Source organism: Anastrepha ludens, chromosome 2 (assembly GCF_028408465.1).
Source record: "Anastrepha ludens isolate Willacy chromosome 2, idAnaLude1.1, whole genome shotgun sequence".
Taxonomy (NCBI): Eukaryota; Metazoa; Arthropoda; class Insecta; order Diptera; family Tephritidae; genus Anastrepha; species Anastrepha ludens.
The window spans coordinates 39,098,704-39,123,872 of NC_071498.1; the positions used below are offsets into that span (position 1 = coordinate 39,098,704).

Below are 25,169 nucleotides of genomic sequence, written 5' to 3' on the forward strand. Positions count from 1 at the left end.
GTGTACGCCCCAATTACTTATTGATTTTTTTTACATGTGGATCAAATTTTCACTGTACACTTATTGACATTTTTTTATAATACAAACGAACGGTTTTTTGATTTATAAATATTTATGTAATATGGATATCATTATTACTTCTTTTGCACGGTTTTTTTCAGAAAATATGTATTTAGAGATTTTTCATTTTACACGACTTTTGCGCATTTCTAAGAAACGTATCTACCGCGTAAAAACAGAGTTGGGTGTACCTTTCTTACACAAAAGCAGTCAAAATTATTGCATTGTGAAAAAATTGGGCATAACACATAGATATATACATACATACCGGAAATGCAGGAGCGGAGGTAAGTGCAATTATTAATAAATACAGTGCACTCGCGATAACTCGAACTAATTAAAACAGGCGCTGTTCGATTTATCGAATTTGTTCGACTTATCAATTGAGTGTGCTATGTTAAAAAAACAGTCATCGATATCGATTTTTCGATCGATTATTGAAAATGGAAGCCAGTAGAAAATTTCTGTAGTATAGTTTCGTTATACGAATTACATTTTGGTCCATTGGCTGGATCAATGGTGTCACATTCGGCGGCATAAACATAGTTAAAATTAAACCATCCTCGGACTTTAATTCGATTTCGTTGGGATGTGATGGGGCATTATCAATTAGAAGAAGAGCCTTCTCAGGTAGTCCCCCATCTTTCAAATATTTTCTTACCTAAATATTAAAGTCATTTAACTTGGTTAAAAAAATTGTTTTAATGAATCTGGAATTTACCTGCGGCACGAACGAATTATGAAACCAGTCTTTGAAAATCGCCGAAGTCATCCAGGCTGATTTGGAATTTTTGTACTCCACCGGACAGTTAAAATTTTTGAAAACACGAGGATTTCTTGCTTTGTCAATAACGAGAAGTTTAAGCTTATGGTTGCCGGTAGCGTTAGTGCAAGCCATAAATTGCCTTATCTTTCTTTTTTATAAGACTTATGGTGGACTTGGCTACCCCATATTCCTCCGCTAGAGAAGTAACACTACGTCCACGTTTAATTTTGTTAAGGACTTCAGCCCTCTCTTTTAATGTTAAACACTTCAACCTTTTACGATCCATTACTCACGTGCACTGATATACTACAAATGACAAATTTAAAGCAATTTGGTCAATGCAAGATGTTGTTCCCAGAAAACTAACGGGATATTAACGCCGAAATATTCATATGGACAATACACTAGTATACATATAATTTACATACATATACTATTACATATGTATCTATGTCCAAATTGTACATGTTTGAAAAGAATGTGTGTACAAATAAATTTGTTTTTTTGTTCGAGTTATAGCGCTTTTTTATTGTTCGAGTTACAAAGAAGTCAATAGGGGAAAAAATGTGTTCGAGTTAGCACGTCGTTCGACTTAGCGGCTATTCGAGTTACCGCGAGTGCACTGTACATGTATATGTTACACAAAAATCCACATTGTGTTATTATATGCATGATTGTTGTTCTAACTGAAATTAAAAAGCTGTCAAAATGACTTCTTTGGGCACAGGCGCTTTCTCAGCGGGCAAAACTCTAACAATTTTTTGGCCCAAATATAGTCGTATTTGGCACTGTTGGAAAATCAATTTATGCCTCATCAAGGCTAAGGCCCTAATTTTTTGAGCTGTCTTGAGCAGTCAATACTTAGCACACTTTGTACAAAACTAACTTTGAATCAATCACGAAATTCCACAATAACTTTTTCCTGCGCTTGCTTACAAAGTACACAATATACAATACATTCAAAAATACTATCAGTACGAGTACTTCAAATACATTTAACCAACGAAATTAGTTGTATTCCGTTTGAGGACAAAACATTTAGTATATAAAATACCGGTAATCAGCGTGAATGAAAACTAACAATTAAGCTACTTAACAATAATTTAAGCATGAAGAATAATTTAATTGGTTGTAAAAAACTTTGCTATAGTTCTTACTAAATAAACGAAAACAGCGAAATTATCAACTATTTGTTACTTCACACGCGCATCTTAGCTTAAAACACATGCATACATAAAAATACAAACATTTTATGCCACGGCAGACGCGTGATCTAGTGTATTTGTTCGCCACGGGCAGGCACCAAGTGCTGGGTTCGAGCCCCACTTCGCACTTTGAGCATCATATAGCTTTTTCTAGCAGTGGTCACGCATTGGTAGATACAGGCAAACCAGCGAATGCATTTCTGTCACGAAAAAGCTACTCACAAAAATTCATCTTTTATTCGGAGGTGGCAGTAAACTGTAGGTCCCTCCATTTATGGAACAATTAAGAAACGCTACGAATTGGAAGAAAAGCTCGGCATAAACAACTTTTCATGATGTATGCGCCAGTCTGCTAAGTATTATATTTACTAATTATAATAATAAATCCTACAAGTATGTATACATTTATAACTTATTCTACTTTGTATAGTATTATTTTGGTAGTTCTGTTGCTTTTAATGCTTTTGTGTCTTCTTATGTTTACATGTATGTATGTGTATAACTTGTATTATTGTAATTATTTCTTTGCGTTTATCTTCTTCTTTGCTTTTTTTTTTTTTTTGAAAGCAATTTCGTTCCTTTGTGGCCGCTATGCACTTCTTCTAAACTACTATATGAAACACTCGCTAGTTCCTAACATTTAGTATTGCTAACTATGTATTTAAGTCTGTCGTACTCCTATTTTCCTATAATTAGCTCATGTTTATTGTACATTCATATGCATGTGTATTAGGTAGTTGTGTGTTTTCTCTAGTTATTCATTATGTGTTTTTTTTTTAAGTAACTTAAGCCGCAAGTAATACATACATACTACATATTTGATAGGAGTTTTGCTTTTGTTCTACATATTCTCGGCACATAATTTTTATGTTTGCAAATTTCAGTTACTGCTTAAGTATTGTTGCGCCCTACGCACACTTTGCGTAATGCCTCCAGTTCACTGCGTTTCAAACGTATCTTGAACATGGCTTCTATAAAACTATGGCAGTTGGTAACAATGTCATCCTGCATCATGTTTTCACGAAATAAATTCGCTAATGCAGCGATATCATCGCAGCGGAGTATTGCTGTTTTGTGTGTTAGGAATAATGCTAATGCCACGCGAAAGACAATCTGTCGGCGAAAAGTAAAAAGTGGAAGTGAATTTTATTAAAATTGATTAAGAAATAATTTGATGCATGTTGCCACCCACCTTATAACCCTCCGCAAACACGCAGTCCCAAATACGCAGCACTGTTTCTACAGGAAGCACCTCAGCGAATATGCAAATGAACCATTTGCTCGCTATCACAGCATATGGTAAGCCTAAAAAAAGAACGAAAATTACAAAATTAACAATATGTTTATATTAGGTATTTATATAATATACAATATAATATTATATATGTATAAATATATATAACTAGCAAACCCGGCCCGCTTCGCTGGGCACACTTAAATAGAATAGATATGGTTTAGAACAGAAAAGATATGGTTTTCATATTATTTATTTCTTTATTCTTTATTCAAGCGCTTTGGCATAAACAATATTTTTTGTTTTTCTATTTGTTTTTGAGTAAATATGTAATGTTGTTGGCTTCCCAACACGTGAACAGCCAACGTATAGTTGACCATGGGTGAATACTGGTGCTTCTAAATTCATCCCGCATATTTCTAAAGTTTGCCCTTGTGATTTATTGATAGTTATTGCAAATACTAAACGAATGGGCAGTTGCAAACGCTTGAATGTGCCCATTTACACGATGTCTCCTCTGGAAGGGAAACAATTTGTTCGGTGGTGAAGGACGGCCGCGGAAGAGAGAAGGGAATTTGTCTCCTGTACTGGCGACACGCTTTGTGCTTCTTATTCGTATTTCCAATCTTAAAGCAATTTTTGACAGTTGCTTCATTCGTTTTCTTCTTTCGTGGAAGAAAGTTCTAAGTTATGTGTTGGTTTTCAAGCAAACGGAAGATAACAACGATGACAAACATACGAACGCTGCTTGGGAAATGCACAATTATTTTTGCTAGTAAAGTAGTATAATTTAAAATAGTTATGGGACATGTTTATGTTGATTTCTAATTTTTCCCTGCATTTCTAGATACTCAGTTTAATTTTAAGTTAATTATTTACATATGAAGTATTTTTAATTTAATTTTTTTTATTCAAGTATAAGAATTTATAAATATATTTCAATAAAAAAAACAACAAATTATTTATTATTTAACCAGTTTGCATTTTTCATTCATATATTTAAGAAACTGTTGTCGAACGCTCTCTGCTTTACATGTAAGCGCGTGCTAGAATACATCCGAAACAGACGATGCTAAAGTATTAAATGTCAAAATGTCGCCGAAAACAATTTTGCCCGTGTGTCCGCGAATGAGACATGAAAAGAGAATTTCCAGTGTCTCCATTCCAGATGTCTCCGTGTGTAAATGGGGTGAATGGGGTGAATTCAAATGGCAATTTTTCGTGCTCTTCTTTTGCATCCTTTAACAATTTCTTTTGTTTTTTCATTTTTTTTTTTACCATTTTTTTCACTCATGGTGTATCGTAGCTTATCGCATATGAACCGAAAAAATAAATCCACAAAACATAATTTCATTTGAACATTCGGATTTCACATTAAATTCTCAAATTTCGTAAGAAATTATTCACTGTTCCAAAATCCACTCCAAAAAAATTCACAAAAAATGTTTACACTTTGCGCTTACGTCTTCTCCTTATGGCGTCCAAATCAGAAAGAAATATTGACACATTGTAACTCACACTGTCAATTTGACAGTTCAGTTCCGCCCCAAGAGTTAAAAAAGTAAACGACATTATGGCTGGTTCAAAAGAACGCTGTACCCGTTGCCAGTGCTCCGAATTACAATCAAACTTTACGAAACCCATTTTCAATACTTACTTAACAATGTGTGTAAGTTTGGTTTAATTCGGTGCAAAGACACGGCGGGTCCACGTTTTGGCATATATTTCGAGACCCTAGTCATCAATAGGTATGAAAATTACCCCGTATTAAAGCACTTATCAACAGTTTTCATTTGATACCCATATTGTACATACACAACCAAAGGTTACCCGGGTCCACGTTTTGACCTATATCTCGAGACCCCAGTCACGGAGCGGCATGAAAAATACTCTGTACTAAAGCATTCACCAACAGCTTCCATTTGATATCCATATTGTACAAACACATCCTAGGCAGAGACTGGCTTCGAATAGTCTCGAGCCGTCTCGAGCATCATACCCTAAATTTGGTACAAGTAAACACAACTGTCGCCAGCTATGCGGGCATGTAGAGTATAAACATTCTATTTTTCAGTTTGTGTAGTTGGCATGATTGCTGATTTGTGTTTTTGTGTATGCATCATGGCGAATACTCGTGAAGTTTAGTATGTTATACATGCATTGATTATGAGCGGAGCACACAATCTCGAGTGCTACTCGCGTACTTCTATTTTCTTCTATATATATGCATATACATAAAAGCGGTTTAGATGAGTGTAAATAAAGGAAGAGGACAAAGTTGCCCAGATGGTAATTATCACAAACAATTTGATTAGAAACAAATTCCATTGTATCTGCTATCTCCATATGTACATATGTATGTACGTAAGTTTATAATACACAGCAAAAGAAGAAGAAGTTGTTCAACTAGTGCATGCAAGGACAAACAATACTCGCAGATCGCGAGTGGCACGCGCCTTGGCTGTGGTGACGCGAGCCTGTGTGATACATACAACATTTCTATACTCGTTCATGCTATCAACACTGTGGTAGAAGACACGAGCATCAATTTGTGACCGCAACCGTCGTGCACAAACAGCTAACGACTCATTATTTGCTACTGAACATAAACGCCTGATCATACAATGCACTAGTAAAAGATCGCGTATACACACAATCTAGGTATCCGTCGCAGCTCCCTGATCCTAGGGTTACCCGGGTCCACGTTTTGGCTTATATCTCGAGACCCTAGTCACGGAACGGTATGAAAAATACTCTATACTATAGAAATCATTAACAGCTTCCAGTTGCTACCCATATTGTTCAAACACATCCTAGGGTTACCCGGGGCCACGTTTTGGACTATTTCTCGAGACCCTGGTATCCGATTCTTAAAATTTCAAAACACAAACCTTCTCCACATGTGTCTCTTCAATGTGGCAAAGTTTGGTTAAACTCGGTTGAGCATTCTCCGAAAAGTTCATCACAACGCGAAAAACGGCTGAATTTTTATATATGTATGTATGTATATAGAAGATTGGCGCGTACACTCTCTCCGGGTGTTCGGCCGAGCTCCTGCTCCCATTTGTGGCGTGCGTCTTGATGTTGTTCCACAAAAGGTTGGACCTACAGTTTAAAGCCGACTCCGAACGTCAGATATTTTTTATGAGGAGCTTCTTTTTCACGGCAGAAATACACTCGAAGCCTTGCCATTACCTGCCGAGGGGCGACCGCTATTAGAAGAAACTTTTTCTTCATTTTGGTGGTTCACCGAGATACGAACCTACGTTCTCTCTGAATTCCCAATGGTAGTTACGCGCCAACCCATTCGGCTACGGCGGCCGCCCTACTATAGTATCCTTCAAATATTCCCGCCGGACTTGGAAGGCAACTCGAGCACTATATCTACAACAGGTGGTGGTAGATTCTCTATCTCCCTACCTCTTCAACTATCTATTGATTCTTTAACACTATATCAACAATAGGTGATTGTGTTGTTGTTGTTGCAGTAGTTAATAAAGCCCTGCTGGTACGTTGTAGTCACCGGTCGTCGTCGTCTATCTCATCTAACAGTAGGCCCAGGAAACATGCTGTTTCGAAGGGGTGGGTCCAAAGAAAAAGGGGTGTTAATTGGGTGGGTTTAAGGACTACGTGAAATATGTGGTAGTTGACAGGATTTAGGTATATGTAGAAAGCAACAAGCTCGCTCAGGTCTAAAAGTACGGGTAGTAAAGCAGAAGTTTTTATTATTATTATTATTTTATATTAAGTTTAATTATTTGTGAAATTATCTCCTTTGAAGCTGACATACTTTTTTAGATTTTTAATAAAAATTTATTTAAAACCATAAAAAACATATTTTATCTAGACCTTGGAAATAGTAGCCAGTGTCAGCGCTGCACATTTTCAATTGATTCTCTACCCTTCTTCCTTAATTTAAACGAATTTTAATTCAAAAGTGACCTTTAGTATTTTTCATTGCTATACATTTGTTTATCAGGAAATATTCCAAAAGGCAATGAACCGATTTTACTGATACTCTATATTTCTTATTGGCTTAAAAATCGATTCCGCAAACTTTTTTGACCGCCACTCGCATTTCTGAATTATTACTTTTATATTCTACCGACATCCGCCTCTGCGTACTTGAATGGTTCGGTTTTAACCGACTAAAAGGTCGGTTCGACAGGTCGTTTCCACGTGACAGGAACGACCCGGATTTTTATCCGGCCAAGAACTGTCCCTCCAGCAGCATTCCCAGTATATGTATGGGGAATGTTTATGCTGCTACAACGACAACAACAACAACCACCGTATGGTTTCGTATTGGTACCTGAAGCATTTGACCACCAACTGAAGTTTTATTGCCATAGTAGCAGCAAGGATCTCCGAAAATTGCATTTAAATCAATCTTCCGAGCTGGCATTTCTAATTTGCGTCCCAAGTAACGGGCAGTATAGATTCTAATTTGAGATAAGCCCGGAATATCGATTTTACATTACTAGAATGGCACAAACCTTCTCCGGTCCAAGTTCATCTGCCAGCAAATTTTCATGCATCCAAAATATTAGAAATTTTGTTTACCCGTTGTTGTTGTTGTTGTTTTCAGAACAGTATAAAAGATCCCCTATAAACGTTTAGCATATAAAGCTGAAGCTGTTATTTGTTGGACCAAACATTTTACTTCAATGCGATCAGCGAAAGCTTCCTCAAAATCACACGATTTTGATTATTCGCATAAAGCAGCGTGCGATTAATGAAGTGAATTGAGTAAGAGGGAGAGCAATCTGGTGCATCTAGTGCTGATATACGAACTCGCACTGTAAATGGGCCAGTTACACGTTCTGAATGCAATCAGTGCATAGTCGCACGAATCTTACTTCAGCAGTCGCGGTTCTAAGCTATGTCCAATATGAAGTGATAGTATTTGGCTGGATATAAATCCGGATCGCTCCAGTAATGTAGAACCGATTGCCGGGCTATGGTGAGCTAAACTGTAGCGCGTCAAAATGCCACAATCGGGACTGTTGTGAGATGCCTTCTGATTGCTTGCAAATATCAATAAAACACTGAAAAACTTATGACCTCAGACAAGAAACATAAAATAATGGCAAATAAGCTATTTGTGGGGCAATGCTTGCGCATTGATAACCCCAGTAAACACCTGCTGGGCATGCCGATCTTCTCAGAGTAGCATATGGAATTTCCTCTACCAAATATAGGATTAAATATTTGTATTAACATTAATTAGTATTATAAACTAAAAATATATTATTTTTACCTAAATTTTCTATGTGTCGATTAACTTGCGGCGCTCGTCGGATAATCATCTCCTTGAATACTGCCAAGTCCCTTAGTAAGTTCGCCATATTTTTTGTATGATACTGCGGCACAATGCTCTCGACAATATGCTTCAATAACCAAAACGATTTCTCTTCATCGTCTGTGACAATCAACAGCAGACCTATGGAACATTAAAAGATTACATGAAAAACTATTTTGAGCATAGTAAATATCAATTATTAGATAAAACCAAGTTAAATTTCGCGTGATTGTGTATTAGAAGGGAAGAAGCAGAGTTGAGGGAATTGTAAATTCATGTTTTTACTTATGTAGATATATAAATAAATTAATTAGATAATAATTTCCAACTAATCAACATTTGCTTTCATCTCTAATTGGTTTGTATAAGTACAGTATTGTGCAAAATATAAGTAAATTTTTCCTACTACCTTACTGCTACGTGATTAAGATTATATGTGGACCTAGGAGAAAAAATATTTTGTAATATTTAGGCTATTTTAAAGACATTTTAAATTAAATCTATTATTTAATCGTTATTTTAAACTTTTTTATTTGATTAATATATGTGTGTGTGACAATTTTAAACATTTTGATTTTGGCTAGATTATTCCACCTCCTGTCTATCCGTATTTTCATATCCGCAGCGATGTCCGTATTTAAATGTCTCAGCGCCTTATTTGGGTGAGCTTTTCGGTTAACAATTTCTTCTTTATAATTTTTTTCAATATAAGTAATATTATTCAAAGTATGAACCGATTCAAGGGAAATTAACGCATTCCCAACACTACCTAACGGGCTAAAAAAACCTGACAAATAAAATTGACGACTTTTGTTTATATACGAGTATATATGATTGGCATGTACACCCTTTTTTGGGTGTTTGGCCGAGCTCCTCCTCCTATTTATGGTTGTGCCTTGATGTTGTTCCACAAATGGAGGGACCTACAGTTTCAAGCCGACTCCGAACGGCAGATATTTTTATATTATGAGGAGCTTTTTTCATGGCAGAAATACACTCGGAGGTTTGACATTGCCTGCCGAGGGGCGGCCGCTATTAGAAAAATGTTTTTCTTCATTTTGGTGTTTTCCCCATGAACATTACTATTTTTTAAAATTAACTAAAAAAACTAAAGTTACTTAACTATGAGAGCACAAAAATGCAATAAGTTTTTGAGTCAATAATCCTACTTTTACAAATAGAATTGTATTTATAATATTCCCTATATGCAAATTAAGATACAATTATGAAAAAATCAATAATTATCATTAATAAAGCAAGAGACAACGCGAGCAAGAAACGTTTTTGAGTCAACACTTAAATTTTTGGTTATTTTTTTTATATCGGAAATTGATTTCTCCCTTTTCCAAGGCGAATTGAATTCGTCTTAGGTTTATCGCATATTTAATTCGCTTGACATTTTCCCAATAAATAAAAAAAATGTTTGAAAGGCAATAAAATATAAAAAAACGAATTTGAATGTTTACGTAACACGAAAGTTAAGGCCAATATTATTCGACTCACTCCTTACTATAGTATGTGATTTTATTTTAAGAATTATAGCGAATAATCGAGAATTAAAAATCTTTCAAAGCGAGGAATTTTATAAAACCAAACAATTTTTGAGATGTTGAACAGCGATTTTTGGCGTGAGTAGATTTTGAAAATGCGATATTATAATTTTTCACTTATAGTCCGTTATAAAAAAATGCCTTGTTTTACACAATACTGTACACTGGAACTTCATAGCTATCAAGTGGTGATGTTCACATACCCGCAATATAATTCAAGCCCTGGCAGTAGCCCACTTCGCGATTATGATGCGCATACGCAACCAATATATTGAAGAGACGCTCCTTTTTCGTATCAAAGTGAATATTGTCAGGAAATGTACGAGGTAGATCAATTGTTATGGAATCGCAGATTTCTTTCTCGTAATGCGCGCTCAACAAATTACGATAAAGCGTAGGCGAGCGCTGTTGCAGTTTGGAGGCACCGGAAATTTTCATCCAAACATCAGGACGAAATGGGCCTGAAAGAAAAGAAAATGAAAAAATGTGGCGAGAAAATTTGTATAACAATTAGGGATATTCACGAAATGAATTAGTTAATTTGAAAAAAACTCACGTTAAGTAAATGTAATAACTAATAACCATAACTAGCCATCAAATGCATATACGAGAATATAACTACGCTGAACTCAAATTGGCGAAATGAGGTTTTATAAAACGAAGTTTCCTGCCAGCTTCTAAAGTTGAAAAAAACGTTCGAACAGAAATCATAGGCGATTAAGTAAATATGGTCATTCGAGAAAATATAATACTTAAAAACAAAAAAAAAGCGGATTTTGGGTCTATAACATTTTATATAATATACGCATGAATTACGTTATTTTTGTCTCCTCCGGAAAGCGCACTTTAAAATCATCATTTAACTCTAGCTAACTGTCATGTGTTACTCTAAGCATCACTCCAGCAGGCACTTTAAGAGTAACCTTTTAGACACGTTAAAAAGCATCTACCCAACTGGCTGAGGATGTCCGGTTGTATACACCACTGGATCTTACAGTACCCAAACAGGCTATCAACACCATTCACAAAACAAACCTTCACCACCTTTGTGAACCCTCGCTCCCCGAATGTCGTTATCGAAGTCCAATCACCACCCAGAGCAGACGAAGAGCTTCAACAACCAAGTGAGACACGCTGTGCTCTGGCACAATGATGTTATGGATATTGTAGTAGATTAAACTCTTACTTATTTAGAATTGACCCAAACATGCTCAACATATGTATATCTGGCATTTGAAGGTACCCTGGATGACACTAACCAACTCTTTACATGCCCCACACATCTTACACTCCTTTCCCACTGGACCGACCAAGTCGAAACCGCCTGTTTCTTGGTCTTGCCGTTAAATAAGACCGACTACGACGATCGATGACTTCACTGCGATGGTAAGGTATTTGGAAACTGCTGCAGCAACAACAAAAACATCATGAGTTCTCTCAAGCCCTGAACTATAACTTTATGCGTCGTCTCAATGCAGCAGTCATGTTGTCGCATACTACGTAACTCTTGTCTGATAAGGGTTCATTCTTTATGTTCGGTGAGGAAACGTTCGAGATCATTAAGGGAAGTTGCGTCGGCCTAAATTCTAACTCGTTTAATGCAAATTCCTAATGCCTGTCTAGAGTTGACCTCTTTTAAAACAAAAAAAAAACTTTTTTTTAATTTCACAGTGGGTTTCGCACCCGAATAGTAGCCAACCAAAGGTTAAGTAAAAATAAGTGTAGAGATCTTCACTTCACTTTCAAACTTCTTTCGAATTCTTTAAATATATTTTTGATAGGTAAATGAACTCAAACTTAAATTATTTAAACCATTTCAATGTCAATGCCATTGTTGTCAAATAAACACTTTAATTTCAATGACAAAATTCTTTTTCTTTTTGTTTTTTAAAACCCAAACATAAAGGCACACGCCAAATACATTTTTTCTGTCATATGATACCTCACTCCAAAGCAAAACCATGGCTTACTGTCAAGTAAGTCAGGCTAAGCAAAATTTAAGTCAGCCTAAGCAAAATTTAAGTCAGCCTAAGCAAAATTTTATTCTATAGTATTTTTTTGAATTTATAATTTTGTTACTGATTTTTACTTGTAACAATGTTTAGTTGTAATTAAATATGTATATATTTTATTGATGAGAAGACAAAAAGAAAGTATAAAATAAAGCCATTCTATCAGAAGGCGGGCAATTCAGTCTTAGCCTGGTAGTTGGAAGGCAGTCATTTGCTCTAACTAAATCAAAAAAAAGACTTTTCATGGCGATCCAGCGATTGCGAAAAATGGATCTACTTATTGCTTCTATGATTAAGGTGATCAAAAGAAGCTTAGATTAGGTGAGGTTGAACTGGTTGACTTGCAGTCACGCATAAACCGATTCAGTCCATAGCTATACGAGTATCAGATGGAGTTCAATAGTTATGTGTTTTGAAATAGTCCACCCGCATGGTGACTGTTTCTATTGCAAATTCAAGGAGACATTTACAACCTACTGCTGAGATATCTTCCAATCCATCAAACTATGCTGCCATCAGATATTTTAAACGTATTTTGAATAATGCAGGACATCCGCAAAGGAACACTCTACAGTTTCCCTTGAGCCCTGCTCCTTACATTTCCAGCATTCTTCGCTGCCCGAGATTCCTATCTTATAAGCATATGCTGCTACTGGGCTATGCCCCGTCGGCACGCCTATCATAGTTTTACAATCTCGTCTTGTTAGTGATAGTATGAATCGAGTTCGATTCTGGTCGTCATGTTTGCACATGAGCTTGGCATTCCTGCAAGTGATAAGAGGAGATGTAAAACACATTTGTGTGAACAGTTTTCGATGAAACATAAACTTATTTGCTGTAACTTCTACACGTGCATCTAACTTTGCTTATATGGTATTCACCTAAAAGTTAACCTAAATAATTAATAACTTTCGTGAATATTTAATATTTAAGTATGTGAAAAAATGAAAATAAATTTTCTTCTTACCTGGTATGCCCTTTCGTATGTACCGTTTTAATTTGTTATCGACTATAGTGAGATCGGAATTACGTTGCAAGATGGCTTCCCATTTCATACGACGCTTCGTGAGTGTCTTCAGGTAACCGGACATGAATTGCTCATAATTCTTGTAATCGAAATTATCCGAGCGTTTAAAGCCATATTCGTCAACATCGCTGTGGAGAGAAGGTATACAAATGAGATAAGTAAACAAAAACAAAATTCAAATATTTTCATTGAGATTATAAAGGCAATGCGTAAAATTTTATAAGACAGATATGAAAGGCTAATGATGATAAGCTTTTTGTTGACGGTATATAATATAGAATGCAAAAAATGTATAGAAAAAATGCAACAAAAAATATTATCAAAAATCAACGCATATTTTGAGCCACTTGAATGCCGAACGAAGTGACATTGTGTTAATTTTTTCGTATATCACTAACACATTCTTAGTTTGAGAGCCGGCTAACGATCTGCTATTGGTCACATCATAGAAATCTTTTCACCATGGGAAGTGTGGGCGTATTAAATTTTCTAAAAGCGGTATAGTACAGAAATATATAAAAAATACCATTCTGAACCATTTACCCCGGCCTTAAAACACCGTGTGGGAGATATGATCTTATTTCCAAGCCTAAAATGAGAACCTTGTATCAAATACGAGATTGTTTTTACGCTCGAGAAAAGCTCCAATCGAATTTCGCATACACAATCGTCGATCGATTCATAAGGCAAGGGGTTAATGCATTTTTTGTAGTTAATATAAGTTCAAAAATTACTTTCGAGGATATTTCTGACTATTAAAAATAATTAAAACATGTACGTTAATCAACTATTTTTAAGCATATAAAATCTGGTGACAAAATTAGATTTTCAATTTAAAGTTTCTTCTTAACGGCTGAGCGTATGAGCGTGGAGGGGACCGCGTTAGCTTTGCTATTCGTGTGAGTTTTATAGCCCCGATGTCCAATGGGCGAGTGAACAACGTGCGTTTCGAATCGAAGCGTATTTCAAGGCCAATAGCTCATGTGCAACTGCTCGTCGTAGATTTTGTTCACATTACAATATTTGACATTTACGACGTGATGCCCCAAATGAAGATTTGATTCGCTCATGCGTGCGAAGGTTCCGGACAACAAGTTCGGTGGCAAACAGCTTCTAACCGGGGCGCAGTCGGACATCGAGAATAAATTAAAATATTGAGCTTGGCGTTACAGGTTTACCGCTTCGAAATTTTTATCGTGCAAGCGTTTAAGCCTAACGCTTGCAATTTGCAATCGTAAGCAATGTTGAAGCGATTTCTAACGGTAAACACTATCTTTTGGAATGATTAAGCCCATTTTCTTTTAAATGGAAATGTAAATAAGCAAAATTGCAATATTGTTCACCCACTATTAAAACATCAACAGCCACTTCACAGTCCTAAAGTGGCGTTTTGGTGTGAATTGTCAAGCAGCGGAATGGTTAGGTCTGGTCGAAGCGGTTGACCATTGCGAAACATACTCAGCCCATTGAGATGCCGCGTGGGGAGCTTGTCCTTATCTCTTCTAAAACTAGTGTGCACTTTTCAAAAATTTTAGAAGATCCCTGATTTCCCCAGAACTAAGATCTTCCAATTCATTGATGGAGTGCCCAGCTAAAATGTTAATCTACGTCTGTATAGAGCAGGACAATGGCACAAAACTACACCGTCTCTTCCTCATCTAGACAACTTCTGCAGAAGTCATGTGCTAAGAATCAGAATCAGAATCAGAATCAGTGTGCTAAGACGGTGCTTATCTCGACTTAGCAGACATTCTGTGGAATAGAGAAGCTGTGTAATATTATAATTAGCCCATATTTTTGTGAAAACCGTTGAGAGCAAGCAAATTTTGTAGAAAGTATCACTTATCGTCGCACGCTGAAAGATTATTTTCTACCTTCATAAAACAAAAACATACATGATTTCTGCAAGATGGGGATTCGCAGCACGCGGACAGAGAGGCCATGGCGATGCTGTGTGATTTCTTCCCTAACAGACTGATAAGCCATTTCGGCGGCATATCCTGTCCGCCCAGGTAGCCCCATCTCACACCTATGTATTAACTTTTTTCTGTGGGGGTACCTAAAGAGTGCCGTCTATGAAACAAACTCACCGACCAACTGAACACTAACAGAAAATATCGTTCGCGAGGTTAATGGCATGCCATCACTTCTCGAGCGAGATGCACAGAGTACGGAGGCCAGATGTCAAGACTGTATCTGAAGTAATGGTCAATATTTAGAAGAAATATATATAATATATTTTGAATACAAGAATAAGTAAGTAAATAAATACAAGTATAAATAAGTAACGGTGAAGGCCGTCGATTGTTGTGACAGAAACAATCAATGATGTGCGTCCATTGATAACGCGAAACCGTCACGTGAAATATCACGAGATAGAGACATCCTTGTACTTTAGTGGGACCAACATACATTCAATATTGCATGAAGGTCGTTAAGATTTGCATAATTTGGCAATTCCCGTGTCGATTGATGTGAAAAAAAATATTTTTGAAGAAATTCTTCGGTGTTTCTAAGCACGTCTATGATATTGTAACAGATGACGAATCTTGGATCTATGCATATGAGCCGGAAACAAAACAGCAATCGGGAGTATAGGTGTTCCAAGACGAGCTTAATTCAATAGAAGAAAACGAATAGGCACCTGGTAGGCTGTTTCTTCAGAAAATCGAGCTTCCACGCCTCGGCTCACGCAAGAGAGTTTTTGAACACTCAAAAGATCGAATTGATGGGCCATCCGCCTAACAAACCTGATTTGGCCACTATTGATCCCTTTTTGTTCCCGAACACTAAAAATAAAATGCGAGGTCTACGTTCCTAAACGCTTGAAGGCGTTTTGTAGATATCCACTTTTGAGTGGCAAAAGTTCAAGCAAATGCAGAAATGTATTGATTTCCAAGGAGAATATTTTGGAAAACAATAGAGCCATTTCATGATTATTTTACGGTGTTTTTGTCATTAGACGCAAAATATAAAAGGCAAGCCTCGCATGTATGTATAGGGTGGGCCATGTAAAATTTGCTTTTTGAATCGGCTATAAAAACAAAAACTAATCAATATTTTTTCAATTTTTTTTTTTATTTTGAAGATTGAACATTGTCATTTATGAATGAAAAATAATATGTTATCGTTCAAGTGACTGCCACGACTGGCTTTACAGTAGACCATTTGATCAACCCAATTTTTAAGCACATTTTCGATTGTTTGGACTCCAATTTCATGAATGGCAACTTCGATTTCGTGTTTTAAAGCATCAATCGTCTCTGGATGGTTTGCATAGCATTTATCCTTAACGGCTCCCCACAAAAAATAGTCCAATGGGCTGAAATCAAAGCTCCGAGGCGGCCAATTGATATCGGAATTTCGGCTGATTATTCGGTTTTCAAAAACGGTAGCCAAAAGTTCGAGTGTAACTTTGGCAGTGTGACAAGTTGCACCGTCCTGTTGAAACCAAATGTCGTCCATGTCATCCTCTTCAATTTTTGTAAACAACTCGTTGAGCATGTCACGGTAACGCTCGCCATTTACTGTAACCGCGGCTCCTCGCTCATTTTCGAAAAAAATGGCCGATGATGCCGCCAGACCAAAAACCGCACCAAACAGTGACTCGTTGTGGATGCATTTGCTTCTCTACAGTAACGTTTGGATTTTCTGAGCCCCAAATCCGACCATTTTGCTTATTGACGTAGCCACCGATGTGAAAATCAGAAAAGAAGAAGAAGACTCAACACTTTGGAAATATGTTTTCAATATTTCCCAATTTTGTTCAAGCGTATAACGTCCCATTTCGTAAATGTCAAACCTTTAAGTAAATTATGAACACATTTGACATGTCATTTGTGTTACCATTCTCAAAAAAATAGGTGGTTCAAAAAGAAAACGCTATTTGGCCCACCCTGTGCATAAATAGTTTTGAAAATAATTTAGTATTAGACAATCCAAGGCACATTGAGCAAGTAGTAGCAGTAGAGCAGCTGACTTGCTTTTATTTATTTATTTGATCTCTACACTGTGAATTTTTGTTTATTGATTTTTTTTGTTTTTTTGTTCTACTGATCCTATCTGTGCAATATGATTTGAGGAAATCAGAATTATTTCAAATTCATTTGATAAAATATCCCGTAAATCAGTAATAATTGGATAACACTTGCCAGCAGCTAATAGAAAATACGATAGAAGTACGCAGCACATTTTGATAAGCTTCAGAAGGAATTGGAAATCGTTTATGTTGCCCTCCGCCCGCAAAAAGCTAATTAATTATGTTCAAAACGGTGTTATCATTTTAGTCGTGTATGTGTACATATGTATTGTATTTTTATGGATGGCTAGATAATTTTACAAATCTAGGTAGATAAGGGTGTACATATGTATGCATGTGTATTTATATTCATAGATACATCTGCGTTCAAAATAATAGCAGCGCTGCATGCTGTAAAGTTTTGACTATTGATATCCTTTTTATTTTAGTTTCTTTTATTTTTTTACAGAAATATAGTTCAACAAATTTTCACCAAAATATCAAACTTTTTAATCAGAATGTTTAAAAAATAAAATTTTGGTACAATAAAATTCAAGTTTAAAATGAAAATTTTTTTTTGTTTTTTTAATTTTTTATTTTTTTCGAATGTTGAAAAAGTGCGCAACGCCGCCAGCAAAAAAAGTTGCGAAAATCAGCGCGATTTTTAAGCCACTTCAAATGAGCTTGAACCAAAATTCAAAGGGTTATAAATTTACATACTCGAACATTTTCTGAAAATTCTGAATAAAAGGTTTGAAATTTTGATGAAAGTTTGCTGAACTTTTTTAAATTTTTTACAATGCTTGAAAATGTAAGTTACTTATGGTTTTTGTTGTAGTATGACCTATATTTTTGTAATAAAATAAATAATAAGTAAATAGTCGAACCCAAAAAGTGTAAGCGTATCGGATAGCATTGACAATTACGAGTTCGGCGTAATTAAGGAATTTGTCTACTTAGAATCCAGCATTAACACCAACAACAACGTCAGCCAAGAGACGCAGCGAAGAATAACTCTTGCCAACAGGTGCTACTTTGGGCTCGGTAGGCAATTGAAAAGCAGAGACTTCTCTCGACGCACGAAAAAAAACGCGCTCTATCAATCACTCATCCCCCCCGGTATTACTGTATGGCGCTCAGTCCTGGACATTGACGAACACCGATGGGCGGTTATTAGGAGCTTTCGAGAGAAAAATTCTTCGCAATTTCATTTCAAATTTGCGTGACGCCGTCATCGGTGTATTGAAGCGCATCAAAATTCAGCGATTGCGCTGGCTATGTCACGTTGAGCGATTGGATAACAGCGCTCCAGCAAAGAAAGTGCTTTTCGAAATGTACTGGTGTAACTCACAAACAAGGACGTCCTCATCTACGTTGGAAAGACAAATTCGAAGACGACCTGACCTGTCCTTGGTGTTTCTAACTGGCGTCACCGCGCGCAATGTAGAGGCGATTGGTGCATCATTTGGTTGGCATTTTTGGCCAAGACTGATCATCCGTTTTAGTTGCCATCTAAGTAAATAAGTCAATAGTAAAACTTCATCATATTTCGCTCTGATATTATTTTGAACACAGGTGTACTTATATGCATGCACAATAAAAAGTTGTGATTATAAATCAAAACAACGTGACCCATAAAATTGGTTTCTTGTATAAAAATGGGAAGCACATTTTGACTTTGTAGGCGCCAAAGTTAGAAATATTCGAATGATTTGCATTGTATGTATGTTTGTATGTAAAAACAATTTATAACGTTCGCTGATCGGAAATGCAAGCAGAACAGGCTCCATGGATAAGTTGACTTTTACCTGGCCAAGTTCTTCAGTGGGCATGACTGCATCAAAGCATATTTACACAGGCTCAACCACGGCGGCCAACCACGACGAAAACAATATAGAAGATGTTCACCACACATACTTCACATGCTCGCGCTTCCGTTATGGAAGAGAAAAAAAATTATTCGATGCCACTTGGTATAAGTTTGTAACAAACACAGGTCTGAATGCATGTACGTATGTATTGTATGAGTGTATCATATAATATATACCAAACTAATAAAATTTATAATATTATGGGCGGATCACTGCGTGACAAAAAATTTAAAAACGTGGTGCACGATCTGACGGCAACAGTTTTGTTTCCGCTTTTAACACTGACCGTACCGCGCCCGGTCAAATGACCGGTTACAAAATTGAATTTAAAAATATAAACTGACTATGTATTTGTTCCTTGGTTAATTTAACTTTATATAATACATATATAAAATACAAATTAAAATGTATGATTTATTATTTTACTGTTATTTGAAAATATTAATTATGTATTAGAAAAAATTAAAAATTTGTTTGGAAAAACAATAATTTCATAACCGGTCAAATGACCGGTTGCGGTAAGAATAAGTAAACGTGATGCACCGGTACGGTTAGTGTTAAAGAAATCGTTTTGAGTGATACAGTTATACAGTGACGTGCAGCGAAATAGAGCCACTACTTATTCCATGTGGTTTTTTTACAAAGCTCATCGCTTGACATGAGATAAAAATATTCAACATTAAAACAAATTTTTGTTTTTGTACATATGCTGTTTGTGAAAAAAAGGCTTCATTCAATAACAAGTAAAAAAATAACAATCATTTACTTCTAGCATATTTAATGCATTTCTATTCCCAGGTCACTAGAGCACAAGTCCGCCTCGAGTCATTCACAATAAATTGAGTAGAGAATTTACATAAACTGGATAGAAATGGAATTCCAAATCATCTCCGGTAAAACTGTAGGTCCTTGCATTTATGGAACGTCAGGGCACACGCCACAAATTGAGGCAGAAGCTCGCTTAAACACCCAATAAATAAGGGATATACATACGCGCCAATTATATACAGTACAACCTTCCTTGGGCGGGCACTCGCCGTCAGTCAGCTTTTGTCCGTACAAGGGAGGTGTCCACTAAAAAGAGCATCGTCCACGCTTCTGCGCCATACGTTAGAACGGGCATAATGAGAGCCTTGTAGAGTGTTAGTTTTGTTCGTTGAGAGAGGACTTTACTACTCTCTTGCCTACTAAGTCTAAAGTAGCACTTGTTGGCAAGAGAGATTCTACGTTGGATTTCAAGGCTGACATTGTTAACGGTGTTAATGCTGGTTCCTAAATAAACGAAGTCTTTTACAACCTCAAAATTATAACTGTCAAAAGTGACGTGGGTGCCGATACGCAAGTGCGCCGACTGTTTGTTTGATGACAGGAGGTACTTCGTTTTGTCCTCGTTCACCAACAGACCCATTCGTTTTGCCTCTTTATCCAGTTTGGAGAAGGCAGAACTAACAGAATTAACAACGCAATTGTTAAGGCCGATGATGTCAATATACGCACAATTGTACGCTCTTATAAGAAATTGTCCCTGAGCGATTAAGTTCTGCGGCTCGCACGATCTTCTTCAACATCAGGTTAAAGAAGTCACACGACAGCGAGTCACCCTGTCTGAAACCTCGTTTGGTATCAAACGGCTCGAAGAGGTCCTTCCTAATTCTGATGGCGCTGCTGGTATTGAGCAACGTCATCTTGCATAGCCGTATTAGACTTGCGTGGATACCAAATTCAGACATCGCGGCATACAGGTAACTCCTTTTCGTACTGTCGAATGCAGCTTTAAAGTCGACGAAAAGATGGTGGGGGCCGATTCGCTTTCATGGGTTTTTCCAAGATTTGGCGTATTGTGAATATCTGGTCGAATGTGGACTTTCCAGGTCTAAAGCCACACTGATAAGGTCCAATCAGTTGGAAGATTGTGGGCTTCAGGCGAGACTTTATTTGCCATGAATTTTAATCTTTTTTTAGATTGCGCCACAGTACTCTTGACGGAAGTGACGGATCAAGTTTTGAATAACTGTGCCAACCTTTTGCTTCTCTTATTATTGCAGTAGTTTCATTCCATTAATGTGATTGAAACGTTCTTGTATGTCCTTTTTTGGTGTTTTCTTATAATAAAAAAAAACTGAATTTTAAAAAATCATTGATTGGACTTTTCAAAACGTTCGATTCGGTTTCGGTTCAGCAATTCCTGAAATTGGCCGAAGTTCGTTTCGGTTCGGCCTAAAAGTCTATATTCGGTGGAACCGATTTATGAAGTGCTAATGGAAAAATGCAACCAATCATCAGCCTCAAAAGGCTACAGTTCGCCATCGAAAACTGGCAATTTGCTGCCGTTTACGATAACAAGCTAATATAGAACTCGAAATAATCCGAAAGAATGAGTAAGTGTGGGCTCTTTGATTTTGAGGTGTAACTTCTTTAAACGCAGTAAAAATTAAATGAGAATATTTTGGCAGACCAAATAAATGCTTACGTAGTCTACATTATGAAGGTCAAAACATCAATAGATGAGCAATATCAAGAATTCGATAGACATAATAATCTCCGCAAGTATATGGCCTTATATAGTATCACTCCATTAATAACTGGTTGATGCCATTTTATTACCCAATCCAGCCCGCCCTGAATCGCTTTCGAGAGCTAATAGGTTTCCCCATAATTCTGATATTTTTATACACAACTTGTCGGAACCCTTCATGCTTGTAGCGCTCCTACAATTTGTGATTTGAAAGGATTCAATGTGCTCTTTAAGTCTTTAGCTATCGATTTTTTTTTATAGAACTACGATTAATAAAAAGCACAATTCACTCTATGCAGTCTATTCAAGGGTGATAGATTACAAAGTCTGGCCTTCCGAAGCAAAATTGTGGGGGTAACTTCGGCCGCCACATCATCGGAGATTTGGCAGCAGAATTCTGGCCGTTATGTCACACGTATTCTCGTCCAATCAGAGAGCAACGGAGTAAGATTGACATTGGCTGTGTTGATTTTGTCTTATATCACTAGCACAATCTCAGTTTTGTTGTAAACATAGGTAGGTGAAAGGGTTGAAGTACCATTCAGGTACTTCCCAAGTTGCACTAAAGCGCAGTTTCGATACCATTTTGATACCTCCAACGAGCACGCATCTACAGCCAACCAGACCTGTTGATGTAATGGAGAAGATTGATGGAATTTAGGTTGGCGTACTGCCCCACTCTGCAACCTTAATCGTCTAGCTGCCAAACCCGGTCATTTACAGAGAAAGTTCTCAACAGTTTTCTGCTCTGAAAGGTCCCCATAGCTTCTGCAATGGGGGTTATATGATAAATCTAGCTTTGGCGCCAATGACCGGTAAACACAACTACGAGTTTGGAAATGGAATGGTGTGGAATCCCCAAGACTTTCTGAGTCCTCCGTATATTGTACTGGAGTCAAAGGGTTTTCGAAATAGCACATGAAGAAATGGAGCTCCATTTTTTCTGCGCTTTCGTGCAGAATTTGTGCAGTTCCGCTTTAACAACTGTCAGGGGAAGCCGATGACCGGTTAGGAGGGCCATGAGGCCAATTAAGTCCTCTTTTCGGCAAGCTCACCCGCAATTTCATTTACCTTTATGTTCCTATGTCCTGGAACCTAGATCAGAGAAATGTTACCTACACACCCAGGAGATTTGATCTCCTCCTTACAGGAATTTACTTGAATGTTAATATCTCCCTCGGTCCCACGTTCCCTAAGCATTTTGCATGCCTGCAGAACAAATATGGGCGTGAACAAACCACTATCACATCCCATGTAACGTCAGCAAATCAGCTGATTCCTTCAAATGCACTGAGAGCCGGTAAACGGTCTGAGAGACGGGCACATCTGAACTTTTTCACCATGCACTCTACTAATAGCTTTTTTACATGCATGTGTTGAAGAGACACAACAATCGCCATTGTTATTCTATTTATACACCGCAAAGTAAAATACAACAAATTAAAAATATTTCGAGTTCTGGCGTAACATGTTTAGATGCACCACTACCCAATCAAAGTTTCTGCATCAGAAAACATGTGAATAGATACTCAAGTTTTTTTTCTTTTCACTTTTTTATTCATTCAAGCACCTGAACACTAATGAAGTGTGCAGCGATGTGTGTGCGTTTTTTAGCGCAAAGCACGTGAGGCGGGACAATTACTCGTCTAGTGAATTAAAAATTAAATAAACCAGCTGAATGCTGGTAGACAGCTGTGGCTTGACAAGTGTGCCAAAGCAGAACTTTGTACTTTACATGACGTAATGCATTACTACGTAGATATACATATGCGTATGCCTATGTAGCGCGCGGCACAAAGGTGTGGTGCACTTAAAAGCTATAAACGTAAGTACATATGTACATATATAGGTATATATTTATATATATAAACCACGAGGTAGGAACGACGTTTGCCATTCTTGTGTATAAACGATATTTAACCGGCGCGTTAATTTGAAGAGACTTCCAAGAATAAAAAAATTTCTTTACAGACAGACAGACCATTTTGTTTTAAATTCCATATATGTGTGGATAAGTAAAAAACAATGTTTAAAATTAAAAATATATATATTTAATATTGCAAACCTGAATCTTGAGTTGCTACTGGCCGCTACATCCATAGAAACTGCCCTTATTAGACACACTGGTTCCAAATTGTTGATAAAAACAGCCGGGGTGAACGGAAAATTTGATTTCCGACTTGACACGCTAAAACTTTCTTTCCAATAAATACTACGTTGGTTTCTTCTATTTTGTTACACCTTGCCGCACATGTTACCGGCATTTGTTTTAATGGTTATTCACTCTTAACACTTTATACACTTCCTGTAAAATTTCCTATGCAGACTTGTAACATAATTGCAACGTTGAGGTAATTAATGCCACTTTAGCTCCATAATCCGTTCAAGGGAAACGAATAGCTGGTAGATATGTATTTACGAGTATATCTGTTGAGAACGTGTGAAAAATATATTTAAAATTTATAGTGTCGGGCAATAAAACCTGCTCAAACACAACTGTATGAACACTTTCATTGAAGAAAGAAACATATACACATATGTATGTCGACGATGAGTAACCCCTTTACCGCTGCTTTAAAAATATTGTTTTATTGGTGCGCACATTTAGCCGAAACTACCGCTTTACGCTACACCCGTTCACACATGTACTTAATCACTGATGTATAATATATATTTGCTCAATAAAATTCTGCCTGTATCTGCTGGTATGGCATCAGCTGGCTTTCAGATTTTATTTTAGCTTTATTTAACATGAAAATATGCTTACTTCCAAGAAACCGTCCGTGGACATAGCGCCTTATAAAATAAAGTAGTCAGGTATTTAGTTAACAATGCGTTGTTGTTCTTATTACAAAGAATGGGCCGACAAATTTCGCTATTGAAAGCAGGTGAGCTAGCGCAGTTGGCTATCTTTCTAAAGCGTTTTACTTGCTTTAACAGAAAGGGGCGTTTTTTCAGCTTACGAGCAACACAAAAACCTGATAAGGCGATTAACGATTTTCAATTGAAAGCCATTTGCAAGCCTCTTATCACTCTCTTACTTAGTTTTTTACACCATTGGTGTTAACGCAGACGCTGACATAGACGTCAACGCCTCTGCCTCCTATGACCTCGTCTAGCTGAAATGGGGGCGTGTGTTGTATCAACGTTGTAACATATTATGCTCTTATTGTAAGTGGTTATTGGGGAGTAGGCTAGAGTCGAGGTTCCTTTATAGAGCTTCGTTGAAGGTGTCTATAAAAATGCAATAAGTGACACAAAAATTTTAAGACTTGTGTCGACTCTTAATCCTCTATACATTAGCACTTAACAAAAATTGCTTCGTATTCCCATTCCATTCACAATGTTTCACACTCACAACACACTGCTTTATCGCCAATATTTTGCAATTAAAAAATACTCTGCTTTAGATTGATAAACTATATTTTGCATCCATCAAATAAATTTTATTTTTTAATACACAAGATCGTGCAGTAACTTCTTTCTTATTTGCTGCTTCTGTCACCTGCTATAACAAACATACGCGCGCTTCCCACAACCAACTTTTCGCAGCGAGCACACAACAAAAGTATTTTGTTTTGAACCGTATTCTCTGCTAAGAAATGACAG

The 25,169-nt window shown here is 36.9% G+C and overlaps 1 protein-coding gene across 6 annotated transcripts; it reads right to left on the reverse strand.

The window, feature by feature from the left end:
* Window positions 1-1,107: 1,107 nt before the first annotated feature.
* On the reverse strand, window positions 1,108-25,169 carry LOC128869151 (growth hormone-regulated TBC protein 1-A). 6 transcript variants are annotated; one of them, XM_054111665.1, is made up of 7 exons: window positions 25,066-25,169; window positions 23,626-23,987; window positions 13,097-13,284; window positions 10,321-10,578; window positions 8,526-8,708; window positions 3,224-3,336; window positions 1,108-3,144 (listed from the first exon to the last, which is right to left on the reverse strand). In XM_054111665.1, the coding sequence occupies exons 2-7, from the start codon at window positions 23,658-23,660 to the stop codon at window positions 2,923-2,925; spliced, it is 999 nt and encodes a 332-aa protein (XP_053967640.1). In that variant the 5' UTR covers window positions 23,661-23,987; window positions 25,066-25,169; the 3' UTR covers window positions 1,108-2,922. The 6 variants fall into 6 exon arrangements, with proteins under 6 accessions (XP_053967640.1, XP_053967624.1, XP_053967627.1 ...); XM_054111649.1 differs by having other exon boundaries at window positions 24,919-25,131; XM_054111652.1 differs by having other exon boundaries at window positions 24,602-25,131.

Excerpts from the sequence above, each read along its gene's own strand:
- LOC128869151 (XM_054111665.1), bottom strand. The coding sequence starts at position 23,660 with ATGGATGTAGCGGCCAGTAGCAACTCAAGATTCAG. Across the intron at positions 13,285-23,625 it reads AGTAGCAACTCAAGATTCAG|CGATGTTGACGAATATGGCT; the intron begins GTTTGCAATATT and ends TTCTCTCCACAG. Across the intron at positions 8,709-10,320 it reads GGGCTTGAATTATATTGCGG|GTCTGCTGTTGATTGTCACA; the intron begins GTATGTGAACAT and ends AATGTTCCATAG.